The sequence below is a fragment of the Melanerpes formicivorus genome, unplaced genomic scaffold (assembly GCF_026170545.1).
Source record: "Melanerpes formicivorus ecotype bairdi unplaced genomic scaffold, bMelFor1.0.p_v2 SCAF_1, whole genome shotgun sequence".
In the NCBI taxonomy this organism is placed as follows: Eukaryota; Metazoa; Chordata; class Aves; order Piciformes; family Picidae; genus Melanerpes; species Melanerpes formicivorus.
This window is the reverse complement of record NW_027142353.1, coordinates 47,388,043-47,414,677: the sequence shown is the minus strand read 5'-3', so window position 1 is coordinate 47,414,677 and position 26,635 is coordinate 47,388,043. Positions and strand designations below refer to the sequence as shown.

Here is a 26,635-nt window from a genome sequence, read left to right as displayed (position 1 = left end):
ATTTTACATGATTTGCATTATAAATCATTCCATATAGACATTCCAAGAATTTGACTACAATATTGGCACTGTTAATTCAGCATTATAGTAAATGGTAGAAATGTCTCAGCACTAAAGATGTATAGGTAATTGTTATGAAATGCTTTTGACAATTCCTGAAGTGTTAAATATGGCAGTATGTGGTTACCTTTTTCACTTTGGACTGACTGTCAAACTTCAGAGGCACTAATGAAAGAGTGGAGTAATGTCTTCTGTCTGAGATATGGGCTAGAAGGGAAATTTTATGAATACATTTTAAAAAGCCTTAGAAATCTAAGAATACTGAAAAGCCTTGTGTCTTCTTTGCAGCATCATAAGTCAGCGGAAACTATTTTTTCTTCCCTCTTTTCCATTCTCCAGTGGAAAAGTGTTCTTACCAACGAAGGGATATTTTTCACAGTATCACAGTATCACAGTATAACTTAGGTTGGAAAGGACCTCGAGGATCATCGAGTCCAACCTATCAACACAGACCCCATGACTAGACCATGGCACCAAGTGCCACGTCCAATCTCCTCTTGAACGCCTCCAGGGTCGATGACTCCACCACCTCCCTGGGCAGCCCATTCCAATGATGAATGACTCGCTCGGTGAAGAGCTTCCTCTTCACCTCGCGTCTAAACCTCCCTTGGCGCAGCTTGAGACTGTGTCCCCTTGTTCTGGTGCTGGTTCCCTGGGAGAAGAGGCCAACCTCTTCCTGGCTACAACCACCTTTCAGGTAGTTGTAGAGGGCAATGAGGTCACCCCTGAGCCTCCTCTTCTCCAGGCTAAACAATCCCAGCTCCCTCAGCCTCTCCTCATAGGGCTTGTGTTCAAGGCCTCTCACCAGCCTTGTTGCCCTTCTCTGGACAGGTTCAAGTGTTTTGATGTCCTTCTTAAACTGAGGGGCCCAGAACTGGACACAGTACTCAAGGTGTGGCCTAACCAAAGCAGAGTACAGGGGCATTATGACCTCCCTGCTCCTGCTGGCCACACTATTCCTAATGCAGGCCAGGATGCCATTGGCCCTTCTGGCCACCTGGGCACACTGCTGGCTCATATTCAGGTGGCTGTCGATTTTTGTTGTGGGTTTGGGGTTTTTTGGTTTTAACTTTTATTTCCAACAGTTGAAACAGATAGAAAATATTGACAAATGTCCTGAATGTTGTATTTTAGCTGTCTCCGGACTAACTGTCTGTAGAAACAGTTGCCAAGACAGAAATTGGGTAATAAAACACTTAAATTTCTTTGGCTAAAATAATTTTAGTGTAAGAAAAACATTGTTATATGTTAAAGAAACCCATTAGTTTTAACACAAACAACAGGTGTCTGTATTTGCTAAGTAATTGCTGATGTTAGGTAAGCAGCAAGAGGGATAGTATTTTTTAAATGATACAGAAAAACCACAGTCTAATAATTTATTTCTTTTTTTAAAAGGAAATTTTACTCTGTTGAAATTTATACATGCCTTTTCTAATTTCAGGTGTGCTGTGCCTAAGATAACAATCCTACTTTTAATAATGTGTGTTTCGGTAATACTGCAGCTACTTTGTATATTAATTCTCCTCTATTACAGGCCCAAAATTATGTGGTCCTGGAGGGACTCCAACCCAACAGCAACTACAATGTAGAACTGCAGGCAGTAACACGTTGGGGTCAGATACGCCTAAAAAGCGCTAAGGTTTCTCTTCATTTTAGCACAACTCAGGACACCAGGAATAATAGTGAGTCATTTGTATTCGAATACCTAAATGCTTTATGTCTTTCTTTTAATCTGGAGTTTGAGTGTTTTATATAATGATTTCTCAAAATATAAACCATCAGTGTTACCTTAAAGCTTTCTGTTTCATATAATAGTGATCTGGTTTCTCTGAAGTTGAGTAACCTTTTAATGTTAAATTTCTCATCTAAAAAATGATAATAGTTTTTAATCTAGCTCTTTTTCTTATATCCTGCTTACTTGAAATAAAGAAATGCAATGAAAATGCAAGTTTTTGAATGAATATTGTTATTGTTGCTTAAATGCAATAATAAACACATGTATTTTTCTGTGGTTGGAATTAAACCATTTCTGTGTCTTTGTTTTAACTGGACAATTTTAGCTTGTAGTGCTGTTCAAAGTCTTGACTATTTTGAGTAGCACCTTAATTCAGGTTCTTGGATCATTAATACACACCTAGTCAAAGTAACATTTGGCAAGCTGCTGAATTGCTTTCATTTCACTGTCAGAATAGTTTTCTAAGCTTTCCTCTCTTGGAAGCAGACTGATCAACAGATCAGTTGTCAGACTTTATTGCTAGTCCTGACATTAGGTCAGATCATCATAGTCTTTAAACATAATTGTAAATAAAGACTTTCTGTTTATCAGAAACACTCTAACCCAAAGCTCAGTAACTGAGATTGGATTATGTTGGGTTTTGTACCAGTCTATAGTTACTGTGAAAAACCCTTCAGCTGGTTCACTGGACTCTGTCAACTCTACATGGTCTCACTAATAGTCTGTCTCTCCTGGTTTACATCACCAATGGGTTTGTGCTGGGAGAAGAAGACTTTTGTTTCACTATTCCCTCTCTGAAGTATTGTGTTTAGTTGAATCTGATTCAGGTCACATCTGATTTATTACTTGGAAATCCTCTACCAAATGGAGTTCATATACCTTATACCTCACATGTGACTTTGTTAGTTTCATCATTCTGTCCAATCCATGAGTATATCTTTCCTCTCATCATCACAGCTAGATTTAAATTCCCTCTCTAATTCTGCTTGTACAATTTACCTTCTTCTTGGCTGTTCTACTTGATAACACAGTCCATCAGTAGTTTTTGTGAAAGTGCTATTTATTAATGTCTAATTAGTGTAGATTTCCTAATGCCTTGTGCTTTATTTCATTTTACTTTGGTAACTTTTTGGACTAAAGGGTTTGTTATTTTTTTATTGCCTTTTTAAACCAAATGCTATAGTAAGAGTAATGTTACTGTTTTCTCATATGCTTCAAATATTTGACTGTTATGTTTAAGTTATGAACATCCATTTAGTTAATGAGTAGGATTTTCTTTTTAATTGTAAATCAGCACTTGCAAGAACTAAAACATAGATTTGTTTTACAATAGAATACTTCAATAAGTTTCTAGACAAATCTGAGCTTCCATTCTTTTAAAGCCATGTTGTAAACTCCTCAAGATTCTTTGAGCCTAAACCACTGATACCACACATTGTAGAGGATAGAACACTCTACTGTGAAGTGTATTTGGACTTCTGGGGACATTTGAAAAAAAAGAAAAAAGACTAAATTATAGCTTACATAGAAAACCAAAAATCTAGTCCTGAGAGAGATGCAAATTCACCTTCTGAGTCTTAACTGAAGTTAGTTAGATACAGACCCAGTCCTACTTCAGGTACATTTGAGAATATTCAGAAGCAGATGGAGAGATAAGAGACAGAAAAGTAATATTTCTTGAAATATTATCTAGGACATGACCTTCACAGCCCCTCTTTATCTGGGTACTTCCATGACCTTTGAGAAGTAGCTTCAGAAGCAATGTACCAATTTTGCTGAAGTTCCACTGTGAGTTGTTCTCCTCTCTGTGGAATTAAGCTCTGGGTTTTTAGGTGTCTGTTCCTATTGTTAGAATAGAGGGTAGTCCATAATGCGCTAAAGTAATTTAGTCCTACAGACCTCTGTGATCTTTGACCCTGGCCCTCTATTTCCCCACACTCAGAAATGTGTTGCCTCACTGTATTTGTGTGCTTCACTTCTGAGAAATGCAGCAAGACTTCTCTTGATCTTTATATAGAAATATTCTAAATTGGTGTCCCTGTTTTTCTGGAAGTAGAGCAGAGAGAAGAGCAAAGCACAGATCTAGTAAAACTAAAATCCTTTAAGTTGAGGTATACCTAATAGATTTACGTCTGTACTTAAAAGTCACTTAAGTTTGATAGGTTTACTTCAATTTAAAAGAAGCAAATAAAATGTGAAATTCTATGACATTAAGCAAAGGATTGACAAAGTAAAATCTGGCTAAAAAGCAAGTGGGTTTCATCTGAAGCTATGTGTATGGCACAAATTCATATGTTGCTCTCAGCCTTTCCCTCATTCTCACAAGTATGTAGTTAGTAAAATTTACCTCTTCCTATTCATTAGGGTCTTTGTGTTTTATTTTAGATGTATTACTGAATTAAATACAGCTTCTGTTAATCTGATGCAAATACTGCACTTTTAATCAGAAGTGATTTTGAAAATGTTCAGTGAAATGCAGTTTGAATCCACATTGCTGTCCTTTCAACTAAAATTGCCTAGAAATACAGTCAACTCTGATAAATCTTGGTTAACTGTTGACAGATGAAGTGCTTGATGAAGGACCATTGCTTGTTGGGAGATAGGCACATGATATCAAGGGAATTGCTCAGTTGATTCTGCTCTTACAATATTTTCCACTCAACATTGGAAACAGGAGAGTGGGCAAGAAAGATCTTTAATCTGGCCAGAGTGCTCTTATACAGCCTACCAAAGGACTCTCTACTTTGATGTCATAACCACATGTGGCACTGTGTGGGTTACACTCAATGCCATCCTTGGGCTTTGTGTATATACAAATTTTGCACAAATATAAAGATCACAAATGATTATACAGGACTACTGCTAGATACTATGCCTGTTTAAATACCTATAACATTTCTTGTTATTTGGGATAAAAACCCACACTTCGTATTATTCCTTTGAAATTTTCCAGAGCATTTTCCTATTAAAATACATTTTCCTCTCTTTATCCAAAGTAATTTTATTATTATTAAATTTCAAAGAAATTATTTTTTTTTTTTCAAGCAGTATGGACTTAATGTAAGTAAAATACTGCAATAAGGTAATTTGGATTAAAGATAGAATTATGTTCTGAATTTCAGCACTGTTTACATAGTTGTTGCGCAGCTCTGTAATTAAATCATTCCTGTCTGTCCTGTGTCCTGCAGAGGAACAGCCATCTTCTGCTGGGAAACCCCAGAAAGGACTGGTTGATCCGTACTCAACATTTCAAAGAAGAAAAACCACTCGTTTTCTTAAAATTGGAACTCCATTCTATCAAGACAATCAACTTCAGGTCAAAGTCTACTGGAAGAAGACAGGTTTGTCAAATTTTTATTTAACTCTTTTTTTCTAAGGAGGAACTCTCATCAACTACCTCAGATTTCATAGTATCATAGCATCATAGTATCATTCAGGGTTGGAAGGGACCACAAGGATCATCTAGTTCCAACCCCCCTGCCATGGGCAGGGACACCCCACACTAGATCAGGCTGGCCAGAGCCTCATCCAGCCTGCTCTTAAACACCCCCAGGGACGGGGCCTCGACCACCTCCCTGGACAACCCATTTCAGGGTCTCACCACTCTCATGGTGAAGAACCTCCTCCTCACATCTAGCCTGAATCTCCCCACCTCCAGCTTCATTCCATTCCCCCTAGTCCTATAACTACCTGAGATCCTGAGAAGTCCTTCCCCAGCCTTCCTGTAGGCCCCCTTCAGATACTGGAAGGCCACAATTAGGTCACCTCGGAGCCTTCTCTTCTGCAGACTGAACAGCCCCAACTCCTTCAGTCTGTCCTCATAGGAGAGGTGCTCCAGCCCTCTGATCATTCTTGTGGCCCTTCTCTGGACACCTTCCAGCACCTCCACATCCCTCTTGTAATAGGGGCTCCAGAACTGGACACAGTACTCCAGGTGGGGTCTCACCAGGGCTGAGTAGAGGGGGAGGATCACCTCCCTCGACCTGCTGGCCACACTTCTCCTGATGCAGCCCAGGATCTGATTGGCTTTGCGGGCTGCAAGTGCACACTGAGAGCTCATGTTGAGCTTTTTGTCCACCAGCACCCCCAAGTCTCTCTCCTCAGGGCTGCTTTCCAGCCAGTTACTGCCCAGCCTGTATTTGTGCCTGGGATTGCCTTGACCCAGCTGCAGGACCCTGCACTTGCTCTTATTGAACTTCATGAGGTTGGCTTGTGCTCACCTCTCCAGCCTGTCCAGGTCCCTCTGGATGGCCTCCCTTCCCTCCAGCGTGTCTGCTGCACCACACAGCTTGGTGTCATCAGCAAACTTGCTGAGGGTGCACTCAATGCCACTGTCCATGTCACCCACAAAGATGTTGAACAAGACAGGTCCCAGGACTGATCCCTGAGGGACTCCGCTTGTCACTGGCCTCCACTGGGACATGGAGCCATTGACAGCCACTCTTTTGGTGCGGCCATCAAGCCAGTTCCTTATCCATCTAGTGGTCCACCCATCAAACCCATGTGTCACCAGTATGGAGACCAGGATGTGGTGCGGGACAGTGTTGAAGGCTTTGCTCAGGTAGAATGTTGGTGTAATATAAGAACCTTATACAGTCATTCAAAATTAAATCCTACACCTATCCTTTTTCCTTCACTGCACCTTCATGTTAGAGTGTAACTTTGCCTCTCCTCACTGTATTAGGGATGTATGCATACCTGTTACAGGAAAATGACATGAGTCAGCTATCAAGTCAGATCAGTCATGTTGAGACAATGAATGTTGCCAGACTTGAAATAATTTTTAGTTCAGTGGAAATTGCTTCATTAAAGTCTCAAATAGGGAAGTAGAATTCAACCTTATGTTCATCAGAGCTTTTTGGGGCATGAATATTGTCTCCCTGAAGTGTGGTCGGAGGGTCTCCAGCACACGTGATTTCTGGGCAGACTTTTTGCTGGTGCTTCTGCAGTTTCACTTGTTAGACTTTGTCAGTTGAGTAATGAGTCAGGCAATGAACGCGTATGGAAATCATGCAGAGGTGTCACAAAAACTGAACTGTAGTTTCAGTTATAAAATTTAGAGTTACAGTGCCTCATATTAAGGTGACAACTGGCTTTATGCCAAACTTTATCAGTTGCCTTGAATTAGAAGAGGAGGAATATTTGGCCACAACCACTGGCAAAGTCTGAAGATTGGGTTTGCGTGAATGCTTGTGTTTTTCAGAAAAATCTTAACAATTTTGTGTTTAAGCCTTCCAATGTAAAGGAAAATGCCATTAATTTTAAATGTCTAATCAGATTCAGAAATTAAAAAATATATATTTTGTTTTTCCTGCTCTCTAGGAGCATATAGGTTATCACATATTACTCTAGTTTACCTATAGCAGCTGCCTGAAAATGCACTAAGCCTTTTAGTATTTTAACTTGGAGCAATCTACATGTGTAGCTGTAGCACACATGGAGAATCCATTCAAATTGTGTGTTTAGAATAAAGGGCTACAAAACCAATCCTCACCTTTTCTTCTGGGATTTTTCAAAGAATTTTAGAAAGATTTAGAAAGTTATTTTGAGTTTAGGTACATGCAGCATCACCCTGAATGAGGAAAGGTCATATAACCATTCGATTATGGTGTGTAACATAAGAATATGGACGGTATGGATTGTGAGAGATTTCTTGCTTCTTAAAAATCACCTGCTTGTTTGGCTGGTTAATTTTCTAGCCCTGCTGTATCAAATACTTTTAAATCATATGCTTATTCCTCCATAAAATCTGCAAACTTTGGCTCAGCCTGACTACATACACGTTAAATATTCGTCACTCTCTTTGCTATGCTAGTTTTCTTTTTTCTAGCTGTATGCTATATTTCTGTATTTCATTTTTTGCCTAACGTTGTGGAAGGTGGAACTGGTTTAAAGATTAAATAAAAACTAAAGCATTTTAATTAGGAATACTGAACTTACCTAACAATCTGTTGTCAATTATCTGAAATGAGATTTATGTATTCTGAGTTTGGGACCGATTGCATTTAAGGTTTAGGTTTCTGGAAGTGAGATGTCAACACATGAAAGCTCCTTTTATAGCCAAAAAAGAAAATCAGGTGGCTTCTGAAGCAATTAATACCTTTAGAGATGCCTCTCTTCCTTACAGAGTACAGAAAGGAACCTGGACAACTCATTTTAGAAGACTTAGAGATGCCTAACATTTCTGAACTGAGGTCCAGTTGAGCAGTTTGAACTGAAAGAATTGAGAGACAAGATTCAAAGATGAGACTGTAATGTTTGCCAAAGGTGTAAGGATAGGTTGTACAACTAGGTCTACAGGTAGAGTTCACCCTAACTGATCAACCTGTCCAGGTGCAGCTGGACAGATTATATTTCCTATAACCAAAAAGTAAGCACCTTTAGTAAAATTCACCTTAGAAGTAATTTTCCAAATTCACTCTGATAATTAGTGGAGGAAAAATCATGACCAGTACAATATTTATGTTGTTCCAAAGTAGGTATCTTTAACTAGATGTCCACTAACTATAATGTTAACTTGGATATCAAACGTCTAATGTAGTTATTTGAATCTTGATATTTAAATCTGGAGTTGAATGAAACAATGTGTTACACACCTGGAAATAATATTTGTAGTAAAAGTTATAAATCCCTATAAAAAGAAATAAAGCAGTTAGCATTCTCATAGTGGCTGTGACAAGAGGTAATGAAGATTAAAAGAAGCCAGGTAATATTTTATAGAGTGAAAATAACATCATTTGGAAGTGGTGTGAAGTCCACACTTGGAGATCTTCAAAGACAGGTATGATGTAGATGTTTTAGAAATAACATGAATTGCATACTGTCACCTCCTGCCAGGAATGGACCAGCTGAGTTCCTGACTTACTTACTGTGCCGCTGACCCATCTTGTATAAATCTGTGTGCATTCAGTTATTTAGGGCGGGGACCCAGGGGTCCATTTTGGTCACGTGGTCAGAGCAAGCTCTGTCTTGTGCACTATGGTGTTTAGGTATATGCCCCAGCCATGCAGTGGAAATAGCCTTCATTTTTCTTGCATAAGAATCATGGCAAAGGTATGTGAAGAGGGGCAAAATACGGCAGTTTGTCACACTTAGCTTTATATTTTCTTCTTTCAAAAAAGAAAATCTGTGCTTGGAGTGACAACATATGCCATAACCAAGCACAAGGCATTGGCTCATGTGGAACTGAAATACAGCTACTTAACTGCTCCTGAGAAGTTAGCAGCTTCTGTAATCTCTGACAGGATTTTGTAGGTTTTGTAGTACATGGATAAGTTACTAACTGCAAATCTACTAGTGACGAGTTACTGCAGAGAAAGCGTTTTTCACAATGCAGGGCACGTAGGAGGAGAAGCAGGAGGAGGAACACAGCATGAGAAGTATATTGGCTGTAACTTGTCTTTATGAAAGACAAGTTACTGGAGCCAGCTCTATTGGGAACTGTACACACGTCTTGCTCCTTTATGAACTGCAATATCTTAAGTTCAGTTTAGGAAGTCTTAGCAGGTATAAGAATGCAGAAGCTATCATAGGAAATGCTGAAAGATTTGTTTTTAACCTGGTGTATGGCATAGTGTATAGGCAATTTCATTGCAAGTAGGCAGTCAGAGTCCAAATCCTTCCTGACAGGGAATTGACCTCTTTGTCTTCTACATGGTGAGTGAAAACAGGAGCCCCTATTGATTGCTGTAATGTTCTCATCATTCTGTAGGTTGCTATTAAAAGCCTGGGGTTTTTTTGTTGTTTTTTATTGGTACAGGAACATAGGCATTCTGTAGTCCTAAATTAGAATATATAACTTTGAAACAGATTAAATTTAAGAAAATCATGAAACCAGGTGAAATAAGTGTATTGATAATGGTAAGAGTTCCCTTGCCATAAAAAATAATTAATGAAGTACAAGTCCCAAGCTTGAATATGTTGTACATTTATGAATAAAGCCAAATTTCAGTTGGTTATAGCAATCTTTCCTTTGTCTAGTTTGATTTTTCAAAGGGTTTTGTACTTCTGTTAGGACTCCATGGTCCTAACAAGGGATAGTTTCGGTGATGGCGAAGTAAATGTCATTTAGGATTTGGATTTGTTTTTAAGATGAAGACATTGAGACAAGTATGGTATGTTGATACAGTGTCTTCTAGCTGTAATGAAAACATTAACTGCTAAAACAGCAATTCTCCACTTTGTAAAAGTGTTCATCATTTTCTATAGTAATAGCTGCAATTTTTGTAGTGTTCCTGCGTACAGTGGCCCTGCCATTCTATTTAGGCCTGACATTGTGGTTGTTTGGTTTATTATAATTCTGTTTGAAACCAAGCTGGCTCCGTGGAAGAGTTTCATGCTGCCTCTTGATAACTGTACAATCACAGCATGCCACAAATTACAGAAGCACACAGAAGGAAAGGCTTCTGTGGCTTTCTTGCAGTCTCAGACCACTTAAGAAGCACAAACATGTTTTTAAGGCTGTTTTACCTTATTACGTTAACTTGTCCCTTTGTTAGTGGCGAAATTGTTTTGCTTTTGAATTTGAACCATTTTACCTTTCTAAAATCACAAAATAGAGCAGAATCATAAAATAATTTAAATGACTGGGAAGGGACCTCTGGAGGTCAGATGGTCCAACCATCTGCTCCAAGTAGAACTCTGATGTTAAATCAAGTTGTTCAGTACTATCCATAAGGCCTTGTAACAGATGTTGTTATTGTTTTCTGAATGACAGGGAATTTGTCCTTTATGAATATCAGGCAGAAGAAGCCACTGAGTAGTTTATTGCAGTGTACCTTCAGGATTTCCAGAATGTATGGCGATGTCTCTTCACATTCAAAGATAGTTCTTCTCTTACCATGAAGAAGATAATATTCCTCGGTGTCATTTGCAGATGTGCATCAAGGAAGCCAGTGAAAGAGCACAATGATGTCATCAGGGCTGAAGCTTTGGGGTTAATAACATCCCTCTGGATAGAATTTGTCAGACCTCTATCCTGTGCAAGAACTGCAATAGAAGGGCTGTTACAAACTATTACTGACATGATTTTATTATACAATAAAGAAAGGACTGCTTATCAGTATTGGGAAGTGAGCACAGTATTTTGAGTTAAAGTCTTAAGATTTATTTAGGCCTGTTCTTCAAGTGTAGTTTCTTAAGTCCCATAGGCTTCAGTAAGCATTAGGCATGAATGGAATGTAGGATCTGGACTTTACAATGAAATAAATCTCTTTCTGAAGTAATCTTTTAGTTTGAATGCTTTGGCATGAGGGGAATAATAACTGCTTCAGGATGTGTGCTAGCAAAAATAATTCCACACTTCAAGCAGTACAAGGTGCTTAGCAAATGCACATAATTTTTCTAGTCAGAGTCATAACAACACCATATTGTAATTATATTAATACAATAGCTTCTTTCTGAAGGAAGAAAGTGTCTTACACTGGCTGCTTCTGACTTAGGCCTGGGAATAGAGAAACTCAGTACATTCCTTAGGCAGCATGAATCCCACTTCTGTAAATGGAAAGAAGAACTTGCCTGTGGCCAGATTTTTTGGCCATCTTGACTGTGTGAAACTAGAAATTATGTGCTATTTATGTCTAATAGTGGAATCAATCTAAACAAATACCTTTTAACTCCTTGGTGCTGGAGTCACAGAGTACTGTCCATTACCAAAAATGGATGCACTCCAAACCCTTTACTTGAAAGTACTAGCTATCCTCCATAATCAAAGTGTGAAAATGAAATGAAAGTGTGAAAATAAAAAGTTCCTGAAGTTTTCTCATATTTTTCAGTGGTTTGACAGATAGAGAGCTGAGGTTTTGAACGTCAGCTGAAAAACCTTCAATTTACTGCAAATTAATGTATATTGAGGGCATGAAATAAGATATTTCCCAAAGACAGAAAAAAAAAAAAGAGCTAATTGCACCAATTCTCATCAATTGCTTCAGTAGTCATACATGAAAGTATTAAAATGTAATTTAGTTTGATTTCTTTCCAAAGCAACACTTTCAAAGTGAAGCTTTAGTTTCCTTCACTTTTCTTTGAATGATATCTATGGGCATTTATGTCTGCTGTTTAAATTAAACACTTAAAGTACTTCTAGATATTTAAAATCAATCTATCTGCTGCCCCTTGGTTTTGCTTAAAAAGACAAATATTTAAAATGCATTAAGACTTGGCTTCAGGCATCTTTCTTTGTGTTTCTGGTAAATGATAAAGCAGAAAGAAAAGAAGAGAACACTGAAGGGAGGGAGAGGCAAAGAATCCTCCATTGTCTGCTGAATCAACCAAACAAGAATAATTAACTATATTAAAGGGAAGAATAAAATGCAAGCCAAAACAAACAAAGCTGCCACAATTGCTTTTAAACCAGATCTTAGGAAAATAAAATTAATTTTCACTTAGTTCAGGGAGATAAATGAAGTGACTGTATGTGCTGACTCTTTCTTTGAAATAAGTTATTTCATATGGCAGATTTTTAAATAGGTGAAAGCTTTCCCTATGTTGTCATATGGTCTTTTCTTAGAGAACTTGTGCCATTGAAGCTAATGAAACCCTTCAATACCAGTTGCAGCTTCTAGCTGTTAATGTAAAAAACTGAGCAGCAGTTGCTTAACACAAGAGAATTATTTCGTTTGGTACCAACTGTTGCACTATGGTACTAACTGTTGCACTATGAAGATCAGTGTTTGAGCAGCTAGCCATTTTCTAATTACATATATTTTAGCAGTAAAATGTTTGTGCTTGAAGCTATGTGGTCCAGGTGGCTCTTTCAACAAGAAGACCTTGCTGTTAATTATAGTGAAGTATACACCAGTATAGTTCCTTCGTATTTCTGTGTGAATACAGAGACATTGGCTCAGCAGAGACTGATCATGTGGGTACATATCATGTGTATTTGTATTTAGAGATTTAATTAGTAGAGCTGGCCCCAAGCACAGGAATCTTTGACTAGAGAGACTTTTCAGAAGTTTCACCAGCAGACATTGCAAAATCTTGCTTTTCCACATGTGCTGCAGCTGACTCAGATTCCTGTATCTTATGGGCTTCCCCAGCATCCTGCCTGGGGAAGTAATGCTGTCAGTTTTAATGCTATGGGAAACTGTTCCAGAGTTAAAAGAATATCCTGTCAAAAGTATCCTCTGTGAGATTCCCGCTTCTCCCAAACTTTGTTTGACATAGGCCTAATGTAGTTCCAGAAAGAAGATATTTGTTATTTCACTACTGTTTTGTAAAATCTCATCACCTTTTCACTGCCTGGAGAGGCTAGAAAGGGGAGCATCTAACCATCTCCAGTTGTACTTTATAAATTGACTACAAGACTTGGCTATTTGGTTTATGTCCAAATGTGACATGCTATCAAATACTTAAAATGTTGCTGGTAGGAATCATGAGAAACATCAGCAAATAATACAGTTTGGCAGAGTCCATTATGCAGGATGAGTCAGATTGTAAATACACAGCCAATATTGTGTTGAGAAATCATTTATCAAGACTTAACCCACTTCAGTGCATTGAAAATAAATAAATTACTGGATACCTAATAAATACATTTTTGCCTGATTTTTAATTCTTCAGGAAAAAATGTTTTCAAAACCAGCATCTTTATGCTGTGTCTGTAATATCTGTCTACTCATTACATAGTTTTACACATTTCTTTTTACTTCTTGAGACTAGTACAATGAAATTCCAGTTTGTCAGCTTGGTGACACATTGTACATGGTGCAAACCCACCCATATGGCTTTGGCATAGGGTATGTGAGAGAGGGGGGTAGCAAGTGCATCTCCTCACCTTGTGGAGTTAAGGGTGAACTGAGTCTGTATTTTGACTTTACAATTAGGAAGGACTCTCAGAATATTACCCTCAGTATAGCCTAATTATCTTCAGATTTGTCAAAGTTACACAGAAGACTAAAGCTGATGATAGAGTACCTAGTGACATTGTCAATAGATATATAATCATAGTGAGCCTTGGACTTGTTTCTTTGTTTGGTGTGTTTTTCTTTTTCATTACATTCAGTTTTTGGATGTGTAGACACCTTTGAAAACCTGACTATGAGAGGAGAATGTAGGAACTTCCTATTCAGGCTACAAGCAGCTCTTTTGAGACTTGGATTTTATAAGAAGCAAATTTCCTTGTAATAGAAAACCAGAATGAGATATTGTTAACTCACTTCATATAGGACGTTGTGTGTGGGAAAAAAGAGTGAGGGTAGAGGTAATCTGGCTTAGAGAGGATCCTAAAATTAAATTAATGAATATAAACATCTATAAACCTTGAAGGTTCCCAGGTCTAGATATAGACAGAAATATTTGGGCTCAGGCCTGTCTTTAAATTACATGCTAATTATTAATATGATTTTCAGAAAGGCTTGTAATTTTATGATACAAGAATGTGTTCTATAGAAAGTTTGTTTTAAATGGCATAATGTGAGAAACGCAATCTACGGTTTTGCTTATATACCACGTAAGAGCAGGAAAGAGCATAGTTTACCTTGTTAAAAAGTGTTTATTGAATGAAGTTTAAATATCAGGCAAGGGTTTTGGTGTTTATTTTAATCATACTACTTGAATAAGTGATTATTAAAAAGTTCTTTTTCTCAGAGGTATCATGAATCCCATGAACTTCAAACATTTAACACTTTGGGGTTGTGAGTTTTTTTCTTTCTTTTAACTCTGAATGAATGAATGCACAGGCATCTAAAGAACCAGAGCTGGTTTGATTTTTTTTTTTAAGACAGCTTCTCTAAAATGCTGGAGACACAACAGAAGGACAACATATTTTTTACAAGGAAGAGTGCAGAGGTGCTCACAATGTGGTAGCACATCAGTGCAGCATTTTGTCATTGATTGAAGGTAGAGTGTACTTACCTATGTGTACTAAGATTGATAGTTAACTTTGCATTTGCTAAACTACCATCAGTAAAGAACCATTTGTTGTTCTGTGTGGTGGTTTAGGCTGGGTGCTGGCCCAGATGCCACTGCATAGACCACACCTGGGAGGTCCCAAGGGGTGGGCCCAGCCCAGGGGGTGGTCACAGGCAGGTATTCCAATCCCATAATGCCCTGCTCCCCTATAAAATGTCCATGCGGGGTCTTCACTTCCTCTTTCGTCCCCAGCTGCAGCCTAGGTAAAATGGTGTGAGCCACCTCCCTTGGGCCTGCCCAGGCCCAAGGCTGGGTTGGGGGGGAAGGAAAGAGCCCTGGGGGGGTTTGGGTGTACCCCCAGGTGGGGATGGGATGTTCTTGGGCATGTTCTGGGATTTCTCTCTTTGTCACGGTGCTTGTGGTTCTCTGTAAAGCTTTCATTGGTGTTTGTTTTTAAATTGTTTGCCTATTTAAACTTTCCATCACTTTTGCAATCCCTTTGTCTGAGTCGTCGTTTCTGCCCGTGGTGGGGAGGGGGTTTGCCCCAACCCATTACATTCTGTCATTATTTCCTGTCTTATCATTAACTTCAGAATTCAAATGTTGGCAAGAAATGCCATCATTCAGAGAGGCATAGGGTGGTTTGTGAACCAATATGTGTTGTGATCAAGTACTGAGTGAGATCATACTTAGCATGATCTGCAATATTCTGAAGTGTTCCTTCTCAAGACATTCTCCAAGTCAGACTGCAATTACAATGCCATAAATACCATGTCAATTGTTTTAGACTAATCGTGTCTTCAAAACGGAAGCAACTAGCAGTAAATAACACTGCTTCTTGGGTTAATTTGAACTTTTCCCATATTTAAGCATTCCCTGCATATTTTTCAGGATCCTTTCAGCAATAGAGTTTTAGCAGAAAAATTGTTTATGGGAACTTGCATATTGTAGAACTCTGTATTGACATGGAGAGGGATGGTTGCTGATAACAGTTGCATGCAAGCATTAGGCAGCAGAAGAGGCTTCATTATGTTCTATGTCAAGTATTTGAATAATACTTCTTGGGTTGGAATTACAGACAGAGTTTATGCTGCAGAGCAAACACTGCTGCTCATCCTTCTTCTAGAATGGTGAGTTGGCAGCACTGCACTGTTGTAGTACATCTGCAGTTCTAAAGGTATGCTATCAGTTGCATACTAGAAGACAGGGCAGGAACGTTTCTTCAGGAAGCCTTTGACACATCTTTGTGTAGAGGGGGAGAATCACCTCCCTTGACCTGCTGGCTATGCTTCTCTTGATGCAGCCCAGAATATGCCCTGTGCTACGATATTAAGTAAAAAAAAACTGTTACCACTTGCTATAGCCTATTTTTAGAGTGGTAATGCTGCAAGATACATGATCCAGAAAGGAAATAGCTTATTTTTTCCTTTATTTCCTTCTTCCTGTTCATCTAAGACAATCAAAGTAATTTTCAAGGCCATCTTTTAAGTATAGTGTGTATGGTCATTAGCATCTGGATCATGGTGGACACAAAGCTTTCTGGTCGGATCCATTAGCTACTTTTAACTATTAAAGTCAGTGCTACTGTTCTTACGCTTAAGTGCTTTGTTGAATCCGGGTCAGAGTGCTCAGAAGCTTGTAAGGTTATCCTTCCCAATATGAGAAGAAAAACAAAAACCTTGTTGCACGTCACAAATAATCATTGCAGTTTGCTGTGTGAAATACCAGATTTAATGATAGATAATGAAACCAAATATTTAGCTCCATGCAGAACAAATTCTCGTAATTTTTGTACTGAACAGCGTCACAGGAATTTCAGTCTCCTTATGACATTCTGCCTGAAGAAAAGTTAGGTTTGAATGAAGACAGAAGATTAATCTGTGGCTAATTGTCTTCCAAACTTTGATAACAATTGCTTTTGACATGCAGCTTGCATATACAAAGGCCTGTAGTGATAGGACAAGAGTCAATGGCTTCACTAGAGAAGAGCAGGTTTAGATTCCACCACCCATGAGGGTGGTGGAATGCTGGAACAGGTTGCTAAAGGATGTGTTGTGGCCCCATCCCTGGAGATATTCAAAGTGAGGCTCAAAAGGGCTCTACCCAGCCTGATTTAGTTGAGGATGCCACTGCTTACTGCAGAGGCGGTTGGACTAGAATGGCCTTTGGAGGTCCCTTCCAACCCAGACCATCCTATGATTCTATATTAATTATACGGCTATAATTTGGAAGGAGTCAGTTGACTGAGATAACTTGATGAAAAATAGAGAATACCATTTCCTCTTTTCTGAAGTACTCCTTTGGCATGTACTCATTATATTAAATGAATACTTCTATGCTGCCAGGTGAAGGTTCATATAAGTATGTCTTATTTTGTGGTCTATTTTTAATTTTTTTATTATTATTCCCATATTTTATTCTAATGGCAAAATCTATCAGGGACTGCTTGTTAATTACTTTGCTGTCACAATACAGAAATCAGCTTGATGTTATTGTGTTTATTGATGCCTGACATTTTATTGTAATTAAACCTTAATTTGAGCTGCTGGTTTTGAGCAAGCCTGCTCTCAAGTCTTGTTTTTCATCAAACCTCATTTGATTTTTTTTTAATAAGTTTTTGTAATTTGGTAGCCTGCATATTAGCAGTGTCACAGCTGGCATTAATTGGAATTTTTATACAAAATTGTAGAGACACATCATCCAACAAACACCCATCAAACAGAATAATACACAGCTCTTGACCTGAAAATGCTTTTACAGCAGAGATTGTTGTCATTATCGCCACTTGACTGGGTGGAACAGGGGCAAGGAGCCATGAAGTACATTGACTAAAGCCCTGTGGCAAGCCACCTGCTGAACTGGCACCAGTTCCCAGAACAGTCTGCTGCAATTTCCTTGCTGTGGATCACAGAAATACAAAGACGTACATACCTCTTTAAATCTATTTACCTGGTCTCCTGGAGTGATAGTAGGTTGTTCTCATTGGGTTGTGAGAACAAACTTCACCCCTGTTCCTGCCCATGCTATGCCAGTTTTCTAGCTATGAAGCAGGTTTCAGTTCCTCATTATTGTCAAGTTGGCACCCTTCTGCAACAATAAATGTAATATAAAGCAGGAGAAAAGTATTTGAGGCAAAGAAAGCAGCTGGCTGCAGTAATGTGGTAGAAAAAAAAAACCCATTAGATGAAATTTTTCATAGGACTAACAGTAATGGAACAGGACAGTGGAAAAGAAATGTGGAAGATGTTGGCAAAGATGAGGAAGAGAGAGCACTTTTCTATTTCATTTATTTTCAATAAGCAGTAGAACCATTTAAAGCAGAAAATCCAGGTAGGAAGAGTTGCAGTTACCTGGCATTGTGTTGGGTGATTTTTTTTCTGAATGGGTCTCGGAGCTTCAAATTCTGTGGAGAGATGTAACATTTAGCAATCTAGAATGTAAGCCTGGGGCATTTCTGTTAACCATTATGCAGCCATGACTGAGGATATGTTGCAGTATTTAAGCAGAGCTTTTCAATCCAAGATACTTGAATTTTGATTATGAAGCTGAATTTTTCAAAGTTGCAAAAAAACATATTTGGCATTGGCATTAGTAGGATTTAGAATTGCTTTTACAGCTTGAAGCTACAGAGTAAATGCACATTTTCCCCTCATTTCATTTTATTAAAATGGAACTAAAGATTTAGGGAAGGGGAGACAAAAGATAAATCTAGTGAAGAATGTCTTCCTAAACACAATCAATAAATAGCTTTGTGGAGATGCTCATGAAATTATTTTTGGGTGAAATGTGAAGGAGGAAATCAGATATCTTTTCAACATGATATAGAGCATCCTCTACATTAATAAATTTCTAGTTAGAGATTTATGATTTCTGTCCAAAAAATTGAGCTGCGTACCTCTGTTCTGCAAAAGAACTAAGCATATCTAGAATGTTAAGAGTATGCTTTTGTGATGCCTGTGTAGAAATGTTTTATTAAGTCTAGGAACTTATTTTATACTTTAGAAAATTTACTTTAAAAATCCCAGCTCAAATAATTAATGTTAGTGATTAGTTTATTTGAACAGGTTAGTTGAGTGCAACTATCTGAGAGCTCTAAAAATCTTTAACTTGGGCTAAAGAGGTCATTTATGTATCAGTAACATTTACGAGATTTTGAAAGGAATTTTCCTGGTTTGCTTTTATTTCATTTATTTTTATTTGTCTTTAATTAAAGAAACTTGGAAATAAAAGTAATTGTTTGAATAAGCTATCTGCTGTAACAGTTCCATAAGGAGCTCTTTCTTAAGTGACTATTCTGTTGACTTATTTCACAAGCTTAGAGCTGCTCAAATAGAGTGCTTGCACTTAGTATGTCATTCAGGTTCAGTGTTTCTACACAAATTTTTGAGTTCTGGTAAATGTGAATGCTTGCTATTTGTGCAAGGTCAGTCTTTTTAATGTCGAATGATATACTTCATGAGAGAAATGAAGAGATAAAGTTTTATAAAGACTCCTAGTTGTGAGTACAGAATCAAGAAAACTCCAAACTGTTAAGAAGGATATGGATTATACACACCAAGAAAAGGGATTTGTACTGTGGTATCCGAAATATCTAGGAACCAGACGGAAGGACTCTTGTCAGGTTCTTTCCAGTGTTATGTCTCTATTCTACAAAGGACAGGAGAGCTTTCTGATAAAGCTGGCTACAACAGTCAGTCACATTAGATTCTGGATATTCTGCTAACAATAACTGCTCAAATGACATTTCAGAATAAGATATGGTTATGGGTTACACTGTATTAACCTTAGCTTGGGTTAATTTAGCACCATTAGCTTTTGTGATAGTGGCTGACATTCAGCTAAACTGCAGCTTGGACAGCTTGTCCAGTACCTACCACTGAAATTTGTAATGGACAGTTAAAAACCAAAATTGAAATAAATTTAAAGTAGTGATCTCAGTAGGTGACTGCATTTCTGAGAAGTCTTGAGAAGCTTTTCTTCTGATTGGAAGTGGGAAACATAACCCCCATCTTCAAAAAGGGGAAAAACGAAGACCCTGGAAACTACAGGCCAGTCAGTGTTGCCTCTGTGCCTGGCGAGATCATGGAGCAGATCCTCCTGAAGGCTTTGCATACAGAAAATAAAAAGAGGTGATTGGTGGTAAGCAACATGGCTTCACCAAATCAGGCTTGATGAACTTGGAGGCTTTTTATGATGGACTTACAGCATGAGGAAAGAGCAACTGATGTCATCTACCTGGGCTTGTGTAAAGCATTTGACACTGTCCTGCATGACATCCTGGTCACCAAATCGGTAAAGCATGGGCTTGAGGGATGGACCACTCACTAAAAAAAGGAATTGTATGGATGGGTGCACTCACAGTGTTGTGGTCAATGGCTCAATGTCCTAATGGAGACCAGTGACAAGCAGTGCCACTGCAGGCACAAAGATGATCAGAGAGCTGGAGCACCTTACCTATAAGGACAAGCTGGAGTTGTGCAGCCTGGAGAAAAGGTGGCTCTGGAGTGACCTTATAGTGGCCTTTCAGTACCTGAAAGGGGCCTACAAGAAAGCCAGGAAGGGACTTTTTAAAAGGGCTTGTTTTGATAGGATGAGAGGGAATGGGTTGAAGCTTGAGGAGGGCAGATTTAGACTGGATATTAGGAAGAAATTCTTTGCAGTGTGGGTGGGGAAACAATGGAATAGGTTGCCCAAGGAGATCATGCTTTAATCACAAAATGTCCCAGCTTTCCCTATTAAAAAAATAAATCTCAGGTAGGAAGTACTTAATTATTACCATATTTCAGTTTTGCAGCCAAATTATTCAGGCTTTAGACCCTCACAGGGTAGATACTTTAAAAGGAGAAAATGGGTTCTATTGTTTTAAATTGTTTTTGACAAAAAGAAATTGACATGCCTATGTTGAAAACTTCTCGATAACAGCAATCACAAAAGTGGAATTGAGAATTGAAGAAGTTTTAGTCTTGAAAACAAAAGTTTAGGGAAGTCGAAAGGCCTGCTTAAATGAAAAGTTCTGGATAAACTTGGCTAGTGCTGTCGTGACTCTTTCCAGTTTATTCCAGATGAGGTACTTGTATGTAAAAATGTTTTTGAAATATCTTTTAAATGCATACTCACTGAAAAGAAAGAAAATCCTATCTTCAGTACAGATTGTTACCAGAATACCATATGTGAGCACTATTAAATATAAAATTCATTTGTTAACTCTATTTTGTTTAAATAAGACATGAAATTATGTTTATTAAAAACCTTCAACTTATGTCTGCAGTCCAAGATGATAGGAAGTGAAAAGAAAAGAGCTGAGTGAGAGCAGTAGTTCACATAAGGAATGGAGGTAGAGATGCAATAAAATGCAAACAGAATTCTACTGTGCCAGGAGTTGGAAACACCAAACATCTTGGGTTGCAACCTGTTTAATTCAATGTCTGAACAGAGGCTTGCTAAACCTCTCCACTGATATATTTGATATATCTGGATGCTGTACTGTTGATGATTGGGATTTATCTTTCTCTATTTGCCCCTGTAGTGATATTCAGTGATCTACCTGAGGTAAGGGTCTTACCCAATTCTTGATATCTGGATAATGGCATGGCTTAATTGGTTTGGATAATCTCTCCCAAATAGGGAGTGATGTATGTATGGATTGCAAGTGAAAGTTATTATAAGTGAAAATAGCCTTTTTTATAGCTTTGCAAAGAGTAAATCTGCCTTACTTGCAGATAATTTAATAGTTTAAGATAAAAAGTTGGGATTATCAGATAATATGAATTAATAACAGATTAACCATGGAATTGGAACAGACAGTTCATTGTTAATATAGCATGATTAACATGACAGCATGAAGTTTTCATGTCCCAAGAAGCAAGGTGTTTTGTTTACTTGTCCCAGGAGAGGGGTGCAAGCAGGTGATAGGCTGCTGAGCAAACTAAGTGAAATGAGACAAAACATACTTACAAATACAGTGTGAGTTTGTGTCTTCATCCAATAGGCACATCAGGTGGGAAAGCCCAGCAACAAAGAAGCAAGTGAAAGTACATCCATTTATTTCTTTAGTTTTAAACGAGAGGGGAAAATCACAGGGCAGCAAGTTAGTTCTTTTATAATTTTCTGCTTGGAAAAGCATGTTCATTTCAAAGAAATCAGGTAAATGGCATAGGTATTGCTACGAAGATAGCTATTGCAAAAATCTATTTCAAGGAGCTTCTAATTTTTTTTAATTTTTTTTTTTTTTACCAGAATACCATTTGAGTTAGTTTCAGATGCTACTGATTTTTCTTTAGTTTGCAATCCTTCCCTTCTGCATCCAAATGGCTCATAGCTGTCTAATGCTAGATCAGCTCTCAAGGCATCAAAGGTATTTGTTTTTGAGCACAAGCCCTATGAGGAGAGGCTGAGGGAGCTGGGATTGTTTAGCCTGGAGAAGAGGAGGCTCAGGGGTGACCTCATTGCCCTCTACAACTACCTGAAAGGTGGTTGTAGCCAGGAAGGGGTTGGTCTCTTCTCCCAGGCAACCAGCACCAGAACAAGGGGACACAGTCTCAAGCTGCGCCAGGGGAAGTTTAGGCTCGAGGTGAGGAGAAAGTTCTTCACTGAGAGAGTCGTTCGTCATTGGTATGGGCTGCCTGTGGAGGTGGTGGAGTCACCATCCCTGGAGGTGTTCAAGAGGAGATTGGACATGGCACTTGGTGCCATGATCTAGTCATGGGTCTGTGATGACAGATTGGACTCGATGATCCTTGAGGTCCTTTACAACCTTGGCGATACTGTGATACTGTTTTCCCTCCTGTAACCCACAATCAGGAACTTGGCATTAGTGACTGTGTCAGAGCAAGCTAATCAATAATAACAGACTGAACTTTGCACCCCCTGGAGGAGAACTAAATCCAGAAACATGACAGGATGTATTTACACAGCCTGGTGAGGTTTTCTTCTTTTGTCTGGTTCTTCACTACCCTTTCTTTCGCTTTCTGTATTAGTAAAGAAAGTAGAAGAGCTGGAAATTGGTTGAAAGATTCTGCGATTGATACTGCAGCAGCTGCATTAATGTCTATAAATGGGAGCAAAGTCAAGCCTTTTATATTAGTCCTAACAGTGAAGAGTAGAATTTTATTTGGACAGATGCTGAAGTGGTCTTAAGATGTATTCTGAAAGGCGAAAGATCAGGCATTTACAGAAATTTTTGCATATCTTTAGGCACAATTTTTTCCAGTAGTGCCAGGCAGAAGTATTGCAACACTCCAATAATGCAAACAGTCACAGACTGTTGATACAAAGTAATTTCTATCATTGGCAAGATGTTTGGAAGTAGCAGCATTGAGGTTCTTTTTTTTTAATGTTCAATTCAAGTGCTTGATTTTTTAAAAAATACAAACAGTACATGCTTATGTATCCAAAAAAAGTGAATTCACTCATTTTAGTTATTTCCAATAGCAGATATAAGGTTTAAATTACACAAGTGTTTAATATTGTTTCTATACTGGTGAAGTATGCTTAGGAACAAGTGAGAAACTACCAGCTCTGAAATATTTAAAACTCCTGTTTTTATCCAGAGAAGCCAGAAAAATTAAAATGATGAAAGGATAATTGTAATATATGTCTTTTCCTCTCTTTTTATATGATTTAGATATCAGCATGAATCAATTCCAAGTCCGCTGGTTACTGGAGTCCTGTGCACACAATGACACCAAAGGACTTGGGAAAGTAACTGAGCTGACTTATGTAAGTCTCCATTCAGCCTTCTGATTTGACTTGTAAACAGCAAGAAAAAAGATCATTTTGTAGTGTAATGCAATATTCTTTATAGCATGTTTCACAGATAAGTAGTAATGTTTCTTTTTTATATTTCTCTTTGGTAAAACCTAAAAATGGTTTAGTTGATTAGATGGTGGTGGATGCGATGATCTTTGAGGTCTCTTCCAACCTGGTCTATTCTATTCTATGCTATGCTATGCTGTGCTATTCTATTCTATTCTACATCTGGGCTGATTTGGGTTTTAGTTGTTTGGGTATTTTAAATACACACTAGACTAAAATCTTACCCTTTTTTTCTCTGTTACTCAGAAAACAAGAGTAGGCAAACAAAATTCCTATCAAAGTACTTACATAGTTCTAAAGCACATAGAACACAGAGCTTTATCTATAACTAGCACAGGGCAAATAATGAGCTGTATTAATATCAATTAATAAACTAGGTTGTATTGTAGACATGCAGGTGGGTTTCTCAAACCCAAGGAGAACAGCAGAATAAGAAAAAAAAAAGAGTTGAAAAATACTAGACATGCAATCGAGAAGTCAGACAGACATTAGATAAGAGGAAGAACTCTATGAACGTACAAGTCAGCTCAAATACTGGGTTTTGTGCTCAATTTGTTAGCAATCTAATGTCATCTATCTCCATAATGTGTTATGAGAACAACACAGCAATGTGATTGGTGCATCACAGTTGATTTAGTGGGTTATGGAGAGTAGAAGAAATCACAATTCACCTTTCCTTCTTACCCTGACCTATACTGCCAGATTATTCTGTGGAGTTAGTGGCATGTAAAAGTAGAGTAAATCAAAATACATAATTTCTCATATGGGAGGCTGTTAGCTTGTAAGATTCACTGTTTTGTGGGGTCAGCAAAACAAATATTAGAGGTGTTTAAAAAAAATTGTGACAATGTTATGGTCAGTCATGGTATTTCAAGTTACGCACTCTTGAAAATAGGAGAATGCTAACGTTTAAGAAGTTTATTTTCACCAAATGTGAGGAAAGACTGTACATCTGCCCCAATGCATTGTGGGGTTAGTTAATGTATTTCTCCACAATCATTTTATGGTAATTAGTCCAATCTGCTTTGGGAAATTATGTGTTTCTTTGAAAAAGGAGGACAATTACAAGCAAAGAGAAGAAGCAGGAAGCTATGTAAAGTTTGGTACTGGATCCAATACATCAAAGGCCTTATATTTCCCATGTTGAGAGTTTAGGCCCTGTCACAAATTTAGTGAGGTCTCAAGAAGGTTAGACCACTCTCCCAGAAGGTGGAAGGGAAAGAGTCAAGTCCCATTCTACATCAAGCCAAGCCAAATCTCTGTGTCCCATTGAAAATGACCTTCCAAGTAAAGGTTAGACTAATCCGATTGGAGATTAGGAAAAAAGAGGAAGTTATGCAGAAAAACACTGGAAATTAATTAAAAAGGGAAGTAAGTAAAAGGGAAATAAAAGGGAAGTAAAGAAGTAAAAGGCAGCGAAAGACTTTTGACCTTATTGGACAACTTTACAGGACAAAAAAATACAAAACCAAACAACAGAAAAAGTATTTTTCTTACATATGATTTGTGCTAAAGCTTTCAGCTTGTGAGTTTCAAAACTACTTTAGGCAACGATAAGGATTTAACAGGACAATTATGTTTTGTGTAAAGTTTTCTTCTTCAGTCATTGTCTTCAAACACATTATCTGTGTTTGTAATTTAGCTGTGGATCTTTTCTTCCTAATAAGAAGATACAAGTAGTTCATGTACAAAAGTGGAAAAAAAATGAACCCATAATGCCATGCTGGACTTTGAATGCACTTTAAAAGTCAAACGCAGATGAAGCCTGTCGTTTTCAGCAGCTTAACTTCACTTACTACATTTATGTAATTCCATTAGCATTTACATCCTCACATTGCTACCCCCACTGCCATCATGTCAGAGAGGCTGTTCTAAATGTTAGAAGCCAGTTGCTTTGATGCAGCATGGGAAAGGAACTGTGCAGAGTTGAAGGACGTATCCAAATACAGTGCTAATATATTGTATTACTGAAAATAATAACATAGGCAATGTTTGCTTTGTTCCCCGAGTAAAAGCTATTTTGGCATGTGTTAAGTATAACAGGAAATATTTTATTGGAGAGAACTTTTAATCTTCTGCCAACCTTATTTTTCAATTCATTTTTTGTTTTCCTGGAGGTCTATATGCAGCATGTAATCTTTTTGTTTTTCTTGTTGTAGGAAAACTACATGATTCTGAAGGACTTGTTGTTTTCCTGCAAGTATAAAGTGACTGTTTTGCCTGCAAAATCTAAAGGTCGATTTAAGGCTGAGAGTGCTTTCTTCGTTACCCCACCTTGCTCTGTGTTTAAAGAAAAAAAACACAGTCACATTAATTGTCCTGCTGAAGGAGGTGAGGCATAGTCTGGAGAACTAGACAAATAGTTTCAAATGCATTTATAATCCTCCCCTAAAATAATTCTTTAGAAACAGATCTGAAATGGGAAATTAAAGATTCAGAACAAATATAAATATGACTAATGCTTACATGCAAAATCAACTAAGATATAGAACAGTGTAGGTTTTGGCTAGTATATTACTGTTTTATCAATTAGGTGATAATTTTAGTGGACTGCTTATAAACATATGACAACATTTGTCATTCCACAGTTCTTATTTTTGTAAGGAGGAACAGCTTGCCAGTTATTTTTTATAATGATGGATAATAATTGTAAACATAATTATACTGGCATGACCCATCTTTTGAATGTTTTGCTGCTGATGCAAGCTGCTTTTTCCAGTTTGATTTTGTTTACATTAGTTCTGTTCTCAAATAACAAATCAAGGTGTTCATACCTTTTGCAACATTGCTACAACGATTGATATTTGTAGAGTTTAATAGGAACGGCAGAATTATGGGCCTCTGGGGTTAGCTAGTCCAGCCACACACTTGAAGCAGGATGGTTGCCAGCCATGGCATTGTACAGCCAAGTCTGGAAACCTTTCCAGTTAGAGGGTGGCCCTCTCATTTTGAGTCCCTGCTATCCCCAAGGATAGTCCTGTGGTCTATGTGTCACCTCAAAGTCCTGCTGGTTGTCATTGCCATTTCCTCACCATTCCTCCCAACAGTTTCCAGCAATGCAGCCTTCCTGGGCAACTGCAACTCAGGCATATGTTTTCTCTAATCAGAGTTCCTCTATTAACTTGTACTATAGTTTTAGAGCATGAAATTTACTTTTTAACTGAACCATGGAGTTCT

The 26,635-nt window shown here is 38.0% G+C and overlaps 1 protein-coding gene across 1 annotated transcript in view; it reads left to right on the top strand.

The window, feature by feature from the left end:
• Positions 1–26,635, top strand: part of ANOS1 (anosmin 1) — a 188,819-nt gene that overhangs the window by 149,579 nt on the left and 12,605 nt on the right. The window contains exons 8-11 of the mRNA XM_068141783.1: positions 1,595–1,742; positions 4,984–5,136; positions 23,268–23,362; positions 25,618–25,789. Of these exons, the coding sequence (XP_067997884.1) occupies positions 1,595–1,742; positions 4,984–5,136; positions 23,268–23,362; positions 25,618–25,789 (568 nt within the window). The remainder of the gene's footprint in view (positions 1–1,594; positions 1,743–4,983; positions 5,137–23,267; positions 23,363–25,617; positions 25,790–26,635) is intronic.